The sequence below is a fragment of the Elephantulus edwardii genome, unplaced genomic scaffold (genome assembly GCF_000299155.1).
Source record: "Elephantulus edwardii isolate Elephantulus edwardi_28Jun2011 unplaced genomic scaffold, EleEdw1.0 scaffold00010, whole genome shotgun sequence".
NCBI classification, from domain to species: Eukaryota; Metazoa; Chordata; class Mammalia; order Macroscelidea; family Macroscelididae; genus Elephantulus; species Elephantulus edwardii.
This window is the reverse complement of record NW_006399760.1, coordinates 18,821,480-18,839,613: the sequence shown is the minus strand read 5'-3', so window position 1 is coordinate 18,839,613 and position 18,134 is coordinate 18,821,480. Positions and strand designations below refer to the sequence as shown.

Genomic DNA, 18,134 nt, shown 5'->3' with positions numbered 1-18,134 from the left:
AAAGGGTTGTTTTGAGTCAGAATTCACTGGAGGGCAAGGTTTTGGCTTGAGGTTAGTGAAAGCAGCAGCTGGCAGCCTTCTCAGTGATTTAAAAGCTATACGTGCAGCAAGTGAATGTGGCAGTAATGAAGAATTTGCTGCAAGCAGGGGTTGCAAGCTCAATCATTTCCGTAAGGGCAAATTTACATAGTTTTAGGGATAAGTATGAATCGTCCATAAATCAGTGTTTGTAACCTGGCGTCTGCTCCTCCTCCTCCTACGGGGGTTAATACAAAGACATTTAAAGGATCTTCCATGTGCAGCTATTTGACTGGAGTACTTTTTGGTAATCTGAGTAAATGGTTCACTCTAGACCAATCTAGTCATTCTTTTGGGTGGCAGAAAATAAGGAACAGTAAGAAGTGTATTATGCAAAAATGTTTTGAGAAGCAAGTAATACAGCCAAGGACTAATTCAAAGAATCCTGTAGGTAACAAAATAGAAAAACCTCTGGTCTCCTCCTTGCCAAAGTGATTTCTGAATACTCTTTATGAATCACAACATTTTGTTTTGTTTTACAAACTCCAAAAAGTAGTAGTTCCCTTCTTGGGAAGCCATTAGAAATGTCTTCTGCCATGCAGCTGAATTTCTAGAGTTAGAAGTGTTTCTTATCAGCTCTACACTAGCAGATTAGAGCTTTCCTGTGCCATCTGCTACTTCTCGTTGCCTGAGCGGACTGGATGTTTTCCACAAAGCAGGCTGGGCACAATCCCATGATACCAGGCCATTGGGCAGAGATGCCAAGGGCAGCAGGTTACAGCCATTCAGTTCCCCTCTCCCCATTTTCCAAGTGGAAAGGAAGAGAAGATATATCTGAACAACAGCTACCTTGCCACCTCCTGGCCCTGCCACCACTAGCTTATGATGCAGCGTCTGCAGCATCTCCCACTAGGAGAACCTGGCAAGGTGGCAGGGTGCGGACAAGAGTCCTGGTCGTACGCAGGAGTGACAAGCCATCGAGGACAGCTAGGTTCTGCTCTCTGGAGGAAGGTAACAGCTAGGACAAGGAGCTGAGAAGAGGAAGTGTTTCTGGAAAGGTGTAAGCAAGAAGAGTGACGTACATGTGCTCTATAGACTCTCCACTCTAACCTGGTAATAATACCATTTTGAGATGTGCTGCGATTGGAATGTGCACAGTCCCTACTAAGCATGTGACATAAACTGCTGCTAATCTGTACAACCAGCAAGAGTAGGTTACTGTTCTCATTTTACAGAAAAAAGGAACTAAGAGTCAAGAATTTGAAATGTCTCTGAACTGCATGTTGTTCTGTTCTGTACCATAAAGTCAGAACCAACCCATAGCTAACCCTCTGGGGGTTTGCAGAGGCAGTAATGGCACAGGAGGAGACTGCCCATCCATCTCCCACAGAGTAGCTGATGGATTAGAACAGTACACCTTTGGGATTGCAGTGCAGCTTCTTACCTCTAGGCCACCAGAGTGCATACAGTCACATAAATTCCCAGGGATAAAGGAGTGGTGATGCACAATCCCAACATGAATGAACTATTTCAGTGGGTCAAGAGAATTCATAAAATGTATCTAACATTAAATAACCCTTCACTCGGCTGCCTTCCTTTATAAAGCATCTGTCAACAAACATCAACATAAATGCAGGAATGGAGGAAGCATCCAGTGGTTGACAAGGAAATCCCCCACCCCATAGATATAAATGCTCCAACCGTTTTCTGGGCCAATTCATCTGTCAGCTGCTCATTGGCTCTGGTCTTGTCCTCCACTTCCTGTGACTTCTGGTCATAGTTGACAGCTAGCTCTTCCAGGGCCTGAAGGACTTCTTTCACCTCGTCTTTGGCTGCCTCATTTTCAATCTGGAGACGTGTTAGTTCTTCCTGGATTTTCTCATAGTCTCTTCTTGTGGAAGCCAAAAGCTGAGGAAATGAGAAAGGCGGCAAACTAGTAAATTTTATGTCCAAATGTTTATATGCTGTGCATTGAAATATATTTTTCTCCAAAATAAAGTCATTTTAGGAAACAAGAAAACAGGTTGGAAATATTCTGTATAACTGGGAACCTCACTGTATGGTCCAGATGCTAAGTAAAACCATACTATTTGTTTCTTTCTTCTGAAAAGTTTTGTTGGCCTAACTCAATAATTACATATTTAAAAAAACCCACTGTGGCTGATTATTCCACAGTTAAACACTGAGTGAAGTCATATCTGAGACAGATAATAATCCTGATGTGACTTTTTAATGTTATCATGGTTTCACAACGAAAACAGCTGAAACTTCCAGACCCAACCCAAACAGTGTAAGAGTGTTCAGTCACTTACTAACATTCATTACTGATACGTTCCAAACAATGAAAACTCCTGGGCTTCTGGATACTTTGGTCATCCTTGTGCTTAGCATTTCCTGGAGTTCTTACAATGTACAGATAATGCTTTGAAAACACAGGAAACTACGCAAGAGTTTTAGTAACAAAAATAGTAAGCATCTTCCTAACAAAAAGAGAAGTTTCTCATGGATAATTGTACCCATGTTGGAAATGCAAAAGAATGGAATAGGAGGAAGAGTGGAGCAATGAGTAAGCATATGAAGAATTCAATTATATTTAAGACAGAATTCAATTAAACTCTATCCATTAGTAAAAGGTATAGATTATCTTGCTACCAAGGGAAGTGTTTGGTCAGGGGGCAAAATCAGTGCCCTGGAGATGAAGGGAAATAAAGAAGAGGATGGATTGGTTACTAAGACAATTGTGTTTGTGGGAGAGCCTGGGACTGGGGACATAAATGCCACCACATACTACAACTGTAAACTGAAAATTAGATGTAATTTAGGCAGAAACTGAAAAGAATTGCCTCCTCAAAGAATCAAATAAATGTATAGTTCTTCTACCCTTCTGTCATTGTTTTCCCTTCCTTACCTTCTACTTTTTTTTTTTTTTCTTTAAGGACAGGAGAAGATGGTTTAAATTTTTACAAAGCAAACATAGGCTAAAATGGCAAAAAACAAAAGTGCTGGGAATTAAGTACAAGGAAGCAGAAATGGCCCAGTGACCAAACTACTTTGTCTCTGCTTTTCAAGGACCAACTGAAGTAACCAGCTACTCACTCTCAAAACCTCAGATCTGTCCAGAGTCAGACAATGATTTTCTAAATTCAGGAACAGTCAGCTCTGAACATGCCTCGAAAGAAAATCTTCTAAGGAAAATTTTCACATGACTCAACAATTTTTTAAAAAACATTCTTCATGAATCAAATTTCTGGAACAAATATCCAAAGAGTAATTTAGAAAAAAAAATGTATAATTTTTTACCTCATCTTGATCCAACATCTGTTGCTTTAACTTTTCAGCCAGCTGGCTCTGCTGGTTAATTTCATCATCCTGAAACGAAACATCATGTTTAATTATTTTTTGGTTAGATATGTCATTTTTGATAGCCCAATTTCCCGATGACTGTCAGACACCAGGATGCCAGCTAGAAGTTTGCTAATCAGATGAAAGCAATGATGTGGTGTGCCTTTACAAAAAGGGATTGGCTGGCTCTCAATTTTTATTTAAAAGACATTTCACTTGCTTTCTGAGCAGATGAGATGTCTAGATAGTCTGAGTGATATATTGTACACATTCAACCCAGATCCTGGTGATGAAAAACTCAGAGATGGAGGGTCTGGGAGCTTGAGAAAACTCTCCATTGGAAGATATTAACAATGCATTCTATGTTCAAAAAGATAATAGATTTCTATTTGCACCATCAGTGTCCTAAATCTCATAAAGTATATCAGTCACCGTTTCAAAGTTTTTAATTTCAGACATCCTTGGCATTAAAAAAACTTTCTTCTTCATTGTGCATTTGGGTTATTGTTGTTGTTGTATGCCATCAAATCAGAACCAATTCATAGCTGACCCTCCAGCAGGTTTTTAGAGTGAGTGATTCACACAGGAAGAGACACATCTTTCTCTCTGGGGGAGCAGTTGATGGATTCAGACAGTGTACCTTTGGATTGGCAGCACAGCTCCTTAACCTCTAGACCACCAGAGTTCCCTTCTTCATTAGAGGTTCCTTTACTAACCTGCTCCCCCCCCTTTAATTATTAATTTTAATGAACATTTACAGAGACTTTGGATTTCCATTCATTCATTGTTGCATTTTTCTCCCTGTCCAGCTTTTTACAAAATAGAAATATTTGAGGGTGGGTAGGTAGGTAGGAATTCATGCATCTTTTCTGGTTTGCCACTGAAATGAAAAAGGATCTATAACAAGCAGATAGTGTCTTGATAGTGTAGAGGGAAATATCGAGCATTTTAACTATAACAAGAAGGAAGGTTTATTGCAGGCAGTATTTCATTATTGGAAATAGAAAGGGATGGGGCAGGAGGAAGTGAGCAGGAAACAATAAGCCAATGGGAGTTAATGTGCTCTCCTCTCTCTCATTTTCTGCCACTAGATGCTGCTGCCAGAGAAGCTGGACGCTCACGGCCCGGTTCATACTCTGCCTCTCCCTCATCACGGTCTACCCTCAGTGCAGGCAAAGCCACAGACAGTCAGCAAATAGCACCTAAGGAACCACATTCCTTGCAATGATCCACACAATTTGAACCATAATCTGTGAAAAATGAAAAATAATAACTTGACATTGCATTTGTCCCTCAGTTAGGGAAAAAATTCTTTAATAATATTTCCAAGGTATAAATCGCAAGTACAATGAGGTGGTCCACTGGTAAAATTCTAGCCTTCTGTGTAGGAGACACAGGTTGAGGCCTTATCAAGGCATCTGATTCATACCGCCACCCGTCTGCCAGTGGAGAGAGACCTGGCTGTTACTAAACAGAGCTCAGAAGGATTTCCATGTATGATGCACTAGGAGGAAGGCCATGCAATTTTATTGTAAAAGCAGCCAATGAAAACTCTACGGCGCACAATGGCCTGGTCTGCAGTGATTGGGGGGATGGCACAAACCCGGCGGCACTTGGTTCTGTTATGCATAAGAACACCAGGAATAAGGAGCTGACTCTGTGACAAGTAGCAGCCACAGCAGCAAATCTAAGGCAGCATCAGAGTAAGCTCACAATTAAGTCCCGCTGTGTGCCAGCTGCTGCCCCATGTTTTTGTCTGTAGCCTATACAAAACCCAAGCTTTCTGCCTTTTCAAAAGGTGAGGAGAGAGGCCGAAAGTCTAGGTCACAGAACCTCAATTTTCTGTGGAGTATTCTCCAGAGGGTCGACAAGTGTCCATGCATACATTTGAATCACATTAACACTCTCACAAACCAATACTTGCAGCAGAGCAAGAGAATTCAAAATTTAGGGTCTGGGTGTGGTTTATTTCTTTGGGTGGGACACCTTTTGGCTCCATTTGTCTGCTAAAGGAGATCCTGCTTTTCTTGAAGTTTTTACACCCATGTTTCCTTAATGGTTTTACAAAATACTCATGACATTCCTCCTCCAATTACACTTCCACCAAGAGAATTGAGAGAATCACTCCAGAGCAGAGCTGTCAAAATAGGGTACTTCCACTAGACTATTTTGTGGGCCATTATTTTCCCTTCCACTTTATAGAGTGAGCATGTCAGGTACGGGGACAATTTTGTGTTTATGCTTTTCAGCACATAAATATTAAACAACCTCACATAAAAAGCCCAAGGTCTTTAACGTCAGTGAGCTGCTATCGCTTCCCTTGAGTCATATAAGCAACCATTGTGAGTGATATAAATCATGAGAGAGAAAAAAAATACAGTGGAGAGAGGCCTTTGTTCTTAGATCGTGCTCTGTTCAGTCTGTTCAGGCTTCCTCTCTGAAAGGCGACAAGACAGGATACAGTGATTTCTGAGGTACAGGAGAATCTAAAGGACTCCTAGTCTTGTCGGAATTTAGAAAGCATTTCATGACTAAATTTCATGTACTGAACTCTAATGGTCAATGACCACACAAATTGTGGGGTATCAAGGACATCAAAAATTCTTCCCTTCCAGCCCGGTCCTGGCGCTATGGCCCCACAAAGAAGGATGGTGAGAAGAAGAAAGGTTGTTCTGCCATCAACCAAATGGTGACCAGAGAATACACCATCAACATTCACAAGGGCATCCATGGAGTGGGCTTTAAGAATTGTAACTCTCGGGCACTCAGGGAGATCCAGAAATTTGCCATGAAGGAGATGGGAACACCAGATGTTCACTTTGACACCAGGCTTAACAAAGTCGTCTGGGCCACAAGAATAAGGAAAGTCCCGTCCTGTAACCATGTACGGCTGTCCCCAGAAAACGTCATGAGAATGAAGATTCCCCAAACAAGCCATATACACTGATTATCTATGTTCCTGCCACGGTGTTAAAAAATCTACAGTTAATGTGGATGAAAATGAATAGCTGATTATCAAATAAAATTATGAAACTGTAAAGAAAAAAAGGTCAAACATTTAGAAGGCAAATAAAGGTCATTAAATGCACACCCATATTTCTTGTGGCTTTGTTTGCGATAGCAAAGAGCTGGAAACAACCCATTGTATATTCACACAATGGAATACTATGCAGCACTGAAAAACAAGGAACTCATGAAATATTACACAAAATGGGTGACCCTGGAGAACATTAGGCTGAGTGAAATATCTCAGTCCCAAAAGGACAAATATTGCATAGGGCCACTGTTGTGAAACAGGACTGACATCAGGGTTGAGGGAAGACAGAAAAGAAGGGGAGGAATGATGTATCAAAACAGATGTGGGAAAGAACTGTTTAAAAAGGATATATGATTAGGTATTACTGTTATGACAAGAGTCCAGAATGAAGGCTGCACAGTGGAGTGGGCTTGAGGGGAGGGATTGCATAACAATGAAAGAGTTTTTCTTTTACTTTTCAAGGAGAAGAGTGAATTGGGGAGAAGAGGTGGGCAGGGAGAAAAGTACAACATGAATGAATGACTGGAAACAGTCTCTGTAAACTTTCATTAAAATTAATTCTTAAAAAGTCTTTAAAAAGACGGAGGGGGGAAGAAAATAAAAATGGATGTCAGAGGAGACTTGTTCTTGAACCTAGAGAGGGAAAAGTGCAAAGAAGAAATGATGAAATGAGAAAATTGAACTGGTTATTTCAAAGTGGCTGGCTCAAGACAAAATATTGGAGACTTGGAGTTAGCAAGCCAAAAAAGGAAGAACATATGCGACGTTGCTAAAGCTGAAAGAACTGAAGAATGAATTCAAGCTTCAACTAGCAACACTGATGAATTCTATGGGCAAAATTGTGAATGACCCAGGACACATCAAAAGAGGGTGGAAGGAATACAGAGTCTTTGTACCCAAAAGAACTGAATGACATTGAACCATTTCAGAAAGCAGCAAATGATAAAGAACCACTGGTACTAAGGAAGAAGTCCAGGCTGTGTTGAAAGTATTGACAAAAAAATAAGGCTTCAAGAATTTATGGCCTTCTAATTGAGATGTTCCTACAAATAGATACAGCCCTGAATGTACTCACTTGTCTATGCCAAAAAATTTGGAAGTCAGCCCACTTGGCCAACTAACTAGAAAAGATCATTATTTGTGCCCATTAACAAAACAAATGAACAAAACACACGCGCGCGCGCACACACACACACACACACAAAGGTGATCCTACAGAATGTGGAAATTACCAAAAAAAATATCATTAATAGTTCATGCAAGGAACAACTAGAAGATTATTCCAAACTGCCCGGAGCAGAACCTCGACAGATAAGCACCAGAAATTCAAAGTGGACACAGGCACTGCTGGTGTCAGAGGGATCTTGGCTGAAGGTAGGAAATACCAGAATGATGTTAATTTATGCTTTGTTGGCTATGTAAAGGCATTAACTGTGTGGATCATAGTAAATGATGGATAAAGCTGAAAAGAATAGGAATTCAGAGCACTTAATTGTGCTCACATAGAGTGTGTTCAAACAGAACATGGTTTAACATTAGGCAAGGTCAGGGTTGTATTCTTTCATCATACCTGGTCAATCTGTACAGTAGTAAGCAAATAATGAAAGAAGATGGGCTATATGAAGAAGAATGTGGCATCAGGATTGGAAGAAGACTCATCAACAACCAACAGTAAAATGCAAATTATATAACCTAGCTGGCTCAAAATGAAGAGAATTTAAAGCACTCAATGGAAAATATCAAAGATGATGACCTTCCAGTAAGGATTATGCCTCAACATCAAGAAAACAAAACTCATCATAACTAAACCAGCAAACAACAGCATAATTAGGCAACAGAAGATTGAAATTGTTTAGGACTTTTTTTAAAAATTTAGATTCATAACCAACACTCAGAGGAACAGCAGTCAAGAAATGGGGGGGAAACCAACCCCACCATATTGCATTGGGCAAATCTCTTTTATTTGTTGTTGTTTAGCACTATCAATTTAGAACTAACTCATAGCTAAACCTCCAGCAAGTTTTCAGAGGCAGTAAATCACACGGAAGGAGAATGTCCATCCTTCTTCCACGGAACTGCTGGTGAATTCAAACTGCTTGCCTTTGGGTTGGCAGCACAGCACCTTACCCACTAGGGCACAAGGGCTCTTTTATTTAGGACCACATAAGAGTGCTAAAGTGCAAAGTACAAGTTTAAAGGCTAAGGCATACCTGATCCAAGCCACAGTATTTCCAGTTACTTTGCTGGTGTGTAAAAGTTGGACAATAAGGAAGATGAAAGAAGAATTAATGCTTTTGAATTGTGATGGTGAAGAATACTGAATGTATCATGGACTGCCAAAAGTACACACAAATCCATCTTGGAACAAGTGTAGCCAGTGTTCCTCAGAAGCAAAAATTGTCAGACTTCGTCTCACACAATTTGGTCACGTTCTCAGGAAGAGCCAATCCTCAGAGAAGGGCATCGTGGAAAAGCAGTCAGTCAACAAAGGAGAGGAAGACACACACACACCACCCCCAACAAGCTGGACTGATAGGACTACAAAAATGGGCTTAAGCACAACAGAGATAATGAAGCTATGACAGGATGGAGCAGTGTTCGGTTCATAGGGTTGCTGTGAGTGAGAGCTGACCTGGGGGTACCCAAAAACAGCAGCCCCCTTTGGGATGGACAAAGAGCAGGGATTATATTGAAGGCATGCGTCACTGAAAATACAGACATTCCAAAACTCCCATTACCCCTTACTAAAGAAACTTCCCTTATGTGGTTTTGGGGGATTGCCCCGCCCCCATTTTTTCAAAACTTTCTGAAAAAGGATTGATGCTCAGATACTACCTATATAATCAATGGCATCTCCTGGAATGTTCAGTGTGCTCACTTCCCCATGTACTGTTAAAATCTAACTCATGGAGAAAAGATTTCAAAGTATTTTCTCAGAGAACATTTTTGTGTGTGTGTGTGCTGGAATTTATATAAAACAGGCAATGATAACTAGTCACTAGAAAACTTTTCATTATAAAACCGGTTTTGTTGTTATGGTAATTGGCGGAATAAGACTCAACTTCTATTTCTATTAAGATTGGATTTCTTTCATAGACATACTTGATGTGCAATAACAGTACTGAAGACACCAGGAGCAGGAGAGGGCAAAAAAGGGCACCAATAGTTACCTTGTTCAGCTCTAACTCTTCTTCCAGCCCACACCTCTATCCCTTTGATACCACAAATACTTCAACAAACAGAATCCAGAAGGAAATAAATGACAGGAAAGTGGGTAATTAATATTTACTGAACATCTGTTACGGACTGGAAAATGTCAACCTCCATTGTAACCTTCTAAATAACAGGTACCAAAACCACCAAACAAGCTGTCATCAGTGTAAGCTGATTTCAACGCCTGATGATGCCATGTGTACAGAATAGAAATGGTCCATGAGGGTGTCCAGATGGTGATCATTTGCAAATAAACCACCAAGCTTGTCTTTCAAGGGGCTTCTGGGGAGGTTCAAACCACCAGCCTTTTCAATAGCAGTCAAGCACCTAACCAATTCGTTTCAATTTTGCAGACAAGAAAGACATTGTCAACAGGCTGGCTCATCAACCCAAGTCTTAGCATTATTAAATTATAGATCTGATTCCAAATTGCATATATGTTCCTGTTGTAAGGCATGTCTGGATAGAGTATCTTAACAACCTTAGAAAGAAAACACAGAGAATAGCTTGAGGAAATCACGTTTTCTTTCTTCTGCCAGATTCTACAGGGAGTCATCAAGTTGACAAGTGTCTCATTTAGAGGGTCAAGGTCAAAAGGAGATGAGCATTGACATCGGAGTCATGGGAAGATGTATAAGTTCATTCAAGTGATGCCACTTCCAGGTGACCTAAGTTTGCAAACAGCGTGGAATCCTGCTTGGCTAGTTTCTCACCTGGACCCAGATGATGTCCATGTTCCAACTCATCATTCTCAGAAGTATGAAATGGTCTAAATCTTCAAAGCATAGAAATACGTTCTAGAACCTTCAAGAGGAGGACCCCTCCGCTTCCACCCCTTCCCTCCTTGGGTCCCCATACATGTTTTAGTAGTTAGACAGGGGCAAAACCACAGGGTTGCACAGTTGTGGGGTGGAGGAAAGGAGTGAAGGAAATGGGAAGAATCTGCTGGGGACCTGAGATACAGCAATGATGGACAAAGTCCAATGGCAATTAATTTTATAAAACACGATTCATGGGGATGAGTGTATGAAACACAATGTATATGACCTTTGTAAAAAAAATATCAATGTATATTTTTAAAAAATAGGAAAATAAGAGTTCAAACAGGAATGACCATTAAAAAAACATCATCAGGGAGGCCCATCTCTAGTAGTCACTGAACTCTAACCCAGAGCTTGGGTCCCCATTGCTGCACTCCCTCCCACCTTTACCATGTGACAAGTCTTAGCAATGAACTGTAACTGCTAACCTAGAAGTGTGCTCCTTACAGAGTTTACAGGGAATATGCTGGAGGGAAATGACAAAGAATCCCATAGTCTGGTCATCAAGAAGTACAGGATCTAGGACCAGCTCTGCCAGCTTCCAACCCGATGCCTCAGAACATGGCATTGTCATCTCCCTAAGTTTAGCCTGAGCCTCACTGGTTCAGTGAATAAGCACCTGGCTGGTAACTTTAACTAGTTGGTAGCTCAAACTCACCAAAGTTTCCATGGGAGAAGGCTAAAATGAGAGGTAATTTATTTAAAAAAATGACACTGTAGAATCTTCTTTACTGTTTAAATGACAGTACTTCTTTGGAGGAATCAAGAAATTGCATATGTGGTTAAGCTCACCGGTGATGTGCTTTTTCTCTTCCTTTGAGGTTTTTAGTAAAATAACTGTAGAGATGCAGTTGTGTAGAAGCAGCCAAGAGCCTACCCAGCACTCACTGAGCACTTGGAGTCTGAGTCACTGAGTAAATGTGCCACCACAAAAACTCGAGAAAATGGACTAGATGAAGAACACAGCATCAGGATCGGAGGAAGACTCACCAATCACCTGCAGTGTGCAGATGGCACAACCGTGCTTGCAGAAAGGGAGGAGGACTTGAAACACTGCAGGAAACTAACGACTACAGTCTTTAATATGGATTCGGTCTCAACATCAAGAAAACAAAAACCCTGCATCATGACAGACGGATAAAAGATTGAAGTTGTCAGGGATTTCATTTTACTCAGATCCACAATCAATGCCCATGGTAGCAGCAGACAAGACATCAAAAGATAAGTCGTAGTTGGGAAATCTGGTGTCAAGCACCTCTTCAAAGTGCTAAAGAGCAAGAATGTCTGTTTAAAGACTAAAGTGTGCCTGATCCAAGGCATGGTATTTTTCAATTGGTTTCTATGTAGATGAAAGTTGGACAATGAACAAGGATGTCTGAAGAAGAATATTAAATAGCACACGTACATGAACAAACATGTCTGCCTTGGAAGAAGTGCAACCAGAGTGTTCTTTAAAGGGAAAGGCGGTGACACATTATCTCATATACTTTATGATGTTGTCAGGAAATGCGGTCCTTGGAAAAAGACATTATGCTGGGAAAGGTGGGGGGTTAAGAGGCAGACCCTCAACGACATGGACTGACACAGTGTCTGTAGCAAGAAGCTCAAGTGTGTTAGAGATCACGAGGATGTTGCAGGATAGGGCACAATTCACAGGGTCACTATGGTTCATCATAGAAGACTGGATGTCACACAACAACCACCAGAGAAGTTGGATGATAGCTGCTTAATGGTGTCATGATAATGCAAACTCAAAATCACAAACAAGTGGGCTTGGCTTCCTTCAATCAGACACAGAAGTGATAGGGGACCCTGAGCTTTGGCCCAAATGAGAAGCCCATAAAAATGTTGTAAAGGTGATGTTAACAAAGCTGTTTCATCCAAGTTGGAGGGGTCCCAAAGCACTCTAAGCTAAACCACAGCAAAATAGATTCAATCAGACTAGAAATATGAGCCACCTTGATGAAATGAACTAAAAGGATTTCAAATATTCCAAGGGCAGTATGCCAAGAACATACGAAACATCAATTTAATTGCCTATGCCTCTGAGATTCGGAACTCAAGCTTTCATAACCAATACATAATGTTCTCCAAGGTCTCTCTGCCTCTGTCCTGACTTATGCATTTACATGATTATTACATGAGTCCCAAAAGTTTGCCATAAAATTGAACATCTCTAATCAGCATGTTCAATTCATTCTCATGCATATACCCCTGAGAACAGCTTCGTGGGAAGGGAAGAAGCCATCAACCCACACGTAACTGCCATGGGTTCCTAACTCAGGGTCTTGGAGGTACACCATTCACCTTTTTAGGAGTCACCAACCTGGCCTACAGCTGAGGCTACTGGTTGAATTTTCAGGGGTGAGGGACAGATCCAAGTGAAAAAAAAAATAAGAGAATGAAACATCAGTCACATTCACACTTTTACCAATTCAATCAATGTCAGTCCAGTTTTTTCAAAGACCCCAAATTGTATCTGGCTTCTATGAAGAACAATACCCCACTTTTCCAGTCAAATTTCAATTCCATACGGATCGAGTACCATGAGTATACCCAACATAGGGTTAGAGTATCAAGCAGATAAATATCAAGATGCTCTGTGGCCCTTTATCAGCAACATAAGGCTTGAATCTGTCTATGGCCAAAAGGTCAGAGTAGTAGAGTGAGGGCAGTAAATCTCTGGCTACCTTATCATCCAGCTGTCGGTAGAGACTGGAGATCTCCTCATCGTACTTCTCTTTCTCCTCTGTGGAGATCCCAGCAACAACAGGAGCAATATTATCAATGATGGGGGTGTTATCACAGGGCTCCAGGTTCTTCTGGTCTTTAGCGCTGATCTGTTCATCCTCAGGCACAGCTTCTCCTACAGAACACAAAGAAAGCTGGTAAGAAGCCCACCAGGCAACCCAAAAGAAAATGTTGTATACACCTATAAAAGAATGGAAAGACAAGGACATAATAAAGAGTTATAGAGAGAGTTAAACTTGGTGTTGTTTCAATCTGACTAGCAAGGCTGTAGTTGTTAATTGGTCAAAACTAGCCTAAGAGATGACTTTATCCTGTCTTTCCTTAAGACATATCGCTTAAAGCAGCTGAGTCCATCAATCACATGTGCTTTCAGCTACTTCAGTTTATAGCGAAATGCAGGGACTTTTTGCCTTCACTTAGCTCTTCTTAAGGACAAATATGCTGGGGCTGTATTAGAATGATTTTCTCCCTAGTGAAGGGGAAATAGGCCTCTAAGTTATCCTAATTACCAAGTCATTCTTAATTCATTAACGCTGTTGTTGTTGTTGTTAGATACTGTCAAGTCCAATATGACTCATAGCAGCCATATGAACAGAAGTGAACCTTGCTCAATCCTGAGCTGCCCTTACGATTTCTGCCATGTTCCAACCCATTGTGAAAGTCACTGTGTCAATCATCTTCTTGATCATCTCCTTCGCTGACCCTCCACCTTTCCAAGTATCACACCAACGAGAAGGATTGGCACAGTAATGACAGCATTATGCTCAAGTGTATCAGAGACGGTGAGGTTAGCGCAGGATAGGACAGGTTCAGACCTGTTGTTTATAGTGTTACTCTGAGTTATACTCATCAGCGCCTAACAACAAGAACAACCACCCCTCCAATAAACTGCTCAAAGAACATGAGATGACATTTCAACTATCTTTGGCTCTATGGAGAACCCATAGACATGCTAATGTGTGACTACCTTCATGAATAACAGTCTCCCCGAGACCAAAAGAAATCAATAGTGCTGGCTGCCATCACAGAACATTTTTATCAAAAATGCCATCAAAGAATTCTGATTAAAAGGGGGAAAATATTGCTCACAATGTCAAAAATTTCTCATAGAGGCTAGAATTTCTGAAACCATGCAGGGTGGTTGAACTCCTGAAACTTGCACTGAAATAATCTTCAAACCTTAAATTAAAAATATCTCCTGAACTCTTAAAATTGAACACTATTTTAATTGGTTAAAAAAAATAAAGTTAAAAAAAAACAGTCAGCCTTCAGCTCTTAAGAACTAACTATATGGGAATAAATTGATAACAGCAACTTGAAGTATTAGATAGGAACTTGAAGTGGCAGTGAATTTGTCAAGGAATGACATACAAGTCTGAAAAGACAAGTAAGAATGGTTGTAAAATGGAAAAGAATCTGTGTCTCTAAACGTTACCTATAGATTCAAATGAACTTGTGTATGTTTAGTTGTGGATATTCTCCATAGTAAATAAATACAATTATCAAAAAATAAAAGAACCATCTAGGCCCTAAATCCTCTCAATTTTGGAGTCCATGAATCTGAAGCAGGAAGTCAAGGTATTCCTGAGCTCAAGGGCTCTCTGACTGTGAACACACAAACACTCATTCCAATACCTCTTCCTCCCCCAGGAAGTCAGAACTAATTGGCCCTGCTGGAGAGTTCAAACAGAATAATTTCTTGTGATGTCAGATAGTCCCAGGTCCAAATAAAACCCCCAGCCAGTCTAGAGTATCCAGCAGAGACTCTGCGTACTGCTTCTCCTTCTGCAGGACAGTGTTTGCTATGCCTTTCAAAAGAAGCATTGTCAAACTGGACAATGCAAAATGCATTTGATGGAAAAGGTGCCATTTTCAAGCTGGCCAATGGCTGTCCCCAACAAGAATATCACTTTGCAAAGATAGAGCGCATAAAAAGGATTCTATTAAAATTGCATGGCCCCATTGAGTCTCTAAAAATATCTTCTCGGAAAGAAATTTAAAACCAAACATACTTTTCCATCACAATGTTTACTATCAACTTCAACTTCACACTCATTTTGCAATATTCATTGAATGTCTACAATGTTCCACGCCTCACCCAGTTCTCAGCCCATAAAAATCCATTTTGTGGAAATTCCCCAGGAAAACAGCCCTGAGTCAAAGAGCGTTTCTCAAATGTTGGAATAACTGAGATCCTAATCTTAAAGCTGCCTGAACTATAAGCAGCATGCTTCAAGGAACTAAAACACGATTCATGTACCATATATAATATACACAAAACACTTTGGGATGAGGTAGCTTTGTTGCTTATGATGCCATTACCTCACTTGGGAAGTCACAAAATGGAAGGCTATCCTTCCTGTCCGTTAGCAACACCCAGCAGCTTCCCCTTTCGTATGGCGGTTCCATCTGGAGAAATAACTTGAAGCAAAACCTGAATAAACTATTAATTTGCTGAACACAAATCGGAACCAACCCTTTTTCCTTCTAACGCTGAACTTTAGATAGACCTCAGCCTTTTTTCTAAAATTACTGACCTGAAACAAAACCAGAATAGCAGAGTAGCCTTCGAACTGAACCTGAACCAAATCAATATTTCATTCAGTTCCAGTTCCTGGTTTAAAACATCCATCAACAACCTCAGTGTGCACGCTGGATTTCAGCCAATTAAAGGATCTGCGGGCGGGCTAAATCAATGAGCTATAAAAGCAGCACAGCGTTCGAGTTCCTTTCAAGGAGAGGGTTTTGGGGTTTTTTTTTTCTTTTAGTGGGGAGGGGGAGGTTTAAAATATACATATAGGTCTCTTTCTTAGCACATATATAATTCAGAATATATTCTCAATATAAGCAATTAAACACGCAATAGAGTAGGCACTAAAATCTGAAATTCCTCCTCCTTCCCCTCCTCTTCAATTCTGTTCCCTCTCTAGAGGAATCTGCCATTAATACATTCTCCTCCTGCATCTTTCCACTGCTCAAATCATGACTGCATTCCTAATTCATCAGTTCTAGGTTCTAAAATGTGGGGCCGGTGAAACCGAGCGCAGTAGGCATCTGTTCTTTCAGCCCCAGTCCGATGAGATGAAATTCTTAGTAACTCTCAGCGACAGAGCTACCAGGATACAGCAGGTTATGCACAGACCAGATCACCCCAAGTCTAGGGGTAAGACTCAAAAATATCTCCAAGAGACACATTTCCTATGTTGTTGAGTCCCTAATGGGCAGAGAGGTGGTGGTGTAACAAGAGTGGGTGACCGGGGGAGCTGTGCTGTGGGTGTTTCACTGTTTTGGGAGGGCATGGGCCACAGAGGGACCCACTCTTACCCAAAGTTACAGGGTCTTTCTAGAGCTGCCCTTCTCCACCAATGAGGGGTCACTGTGCACTATGGGTATTTGTGTCAAACCTGAGATCCCCTAATCCAGCCAGCACTGCTGCTATCTGCACTCGGAAAATAACCAGCCAGACTATGCAGAAACATCTCCAAGTCACGTGGCCTTTCTTTTCTAAAATAACAAATCTAATTATTCCCAAGCCCCTCTCTCTTGCTTAGCCTTCTCGGCTTTTCTGTTAAGAAAATAATAATGCCTTCGTCATAGTTGTTCTAAAAATTAGTGAAGGCAGTGTATGCAAAAAAGCACAAAAGGTTATTTCTTCAGAGCCCATTTTCTGTCTTTTTCTCTCCATGCCAATTCTCAACTTTCTTAAGCTTTGCAGAGAAATTATTAGTTTTAGTTATTTGGAGATGAGGGTTTCTGGGGTCTTCACAATGCCTCCTCTGAGGTTGGCACTCACCTCCAGAAAGAAAACACAATATAGCCGCGCGATCGCTTTCAGGCTAATTTTTATGATTGTTGAAACAATATTCGAAACCTACAGCAGACTTCCTGATTGCTCATGAGCGCTTCTCTAAATCAAAGCACCAACATGTCTCCCACAAAGCTACATGGAAACAGCGCGCTCTTGCCAGTTTCTATTCAAAAGGTCAGGCTGTCGGGATTATTTTCTGCAGCAGCCGTTCAGACGGAGAAGAACAAAGCAGCCCCACGCGGGAACAAAAGCAGCAGGCATCTGTGTAAGGGCGCAGCGCCTGCCCGGAGAGGGACGGGAGCTGCTTTCCCCAAACACCGCTGTCCTTCAAAGGACCGAGAAAATGACTTCCAGAAGCACCCCCCACTAACCACGCTGTCCAGCTCACAAACACGTCTGGGGACTGTAAATTCCCAGCCCCATGCCAGATCTGACACCAGGCAATCTGTCTCCATGGCAATCTCACCCCGCTAATCGAGAATATTCCCTGCCCCGCGGTGGACCGAGCCTCCGGAGAAGCCCCCACAAGGTGATTACGGAATAACTGATTATAACAAGAAAGACAGCTGCAAACCCAGGACAAAAAATGCCCCCAAATCAGCGGTGGGAGGAGACGGGAGAGGCCACCAAATTAAGACTAGCGCCTATTTTTATCCTCCTCCTTTGGATTAAAAACACATTTCTCCCACTTTATGCCCGCTTACGTATAGGGAAAGACGTTCTATGGCTCTTAAAAAGCATCTGATTTTTCTGGAATAAGAGGCTTCTCTCCCCTCCCCAACAAGCAAGCTTTCTTTTCTTTAAATAAGCAACCTGGCATTTACTAGAGTCAGCTGTAATTACCTTTAAGGACTAAAAAGATTTGTGTTTACACAGGAGCATTCACTCGGAGCATCACCTGTAAGGTTTGCAAGCACATTTTAATTATAACATTCAATCCCCCAGAGGGGGTAAATAACGTTTCTACCAAAAAAACATAGGAATCCATCCATTGCATCAGACAAGAATGACAGACTAAACAAAACTTCTCATTAGGGCTATTAGCTAAAAAATTTTAAAAACAGCCCTTTATTCCTCCGGCTCCCTCCCCCACAACAACACTGCCACCAAATCATTAGACTGCCAGTAATTCATTAAAATTTTA

General features: G+C 41.2%; 1 protein-coding gene across 1 annotated transcript in view; it reads right to left on the bottom strand.

Annotated features, from left to right (window-relative positions):
* The window catches only part of KIF5C (kinesin family member 5C), a 204,958-nt gene that overhangs the window by 41,736 nt on the left and 145,088 nt on the right, over positions 1-18,134 (bottom strand). Inside the window, exons 12-14 of the mRNA XM_006880763.1 lie at positions 13,122-13,297; positions 3,319-3,387; positions 1,720-1,926 (exon numbers count right to left, since the gene is read on the bottom strand). Coding sequence (XP_006880825.1) covers positions 1,720-1,926; positions 3,319-3,387; positions 13,122-13,297 — 452 coding nt within the window. The remainder of the gene's footprint in view (positions 1-1,719; positions 1,927-3,318; positions 3,388-13,121; positions 13,298-18,134) is intronic.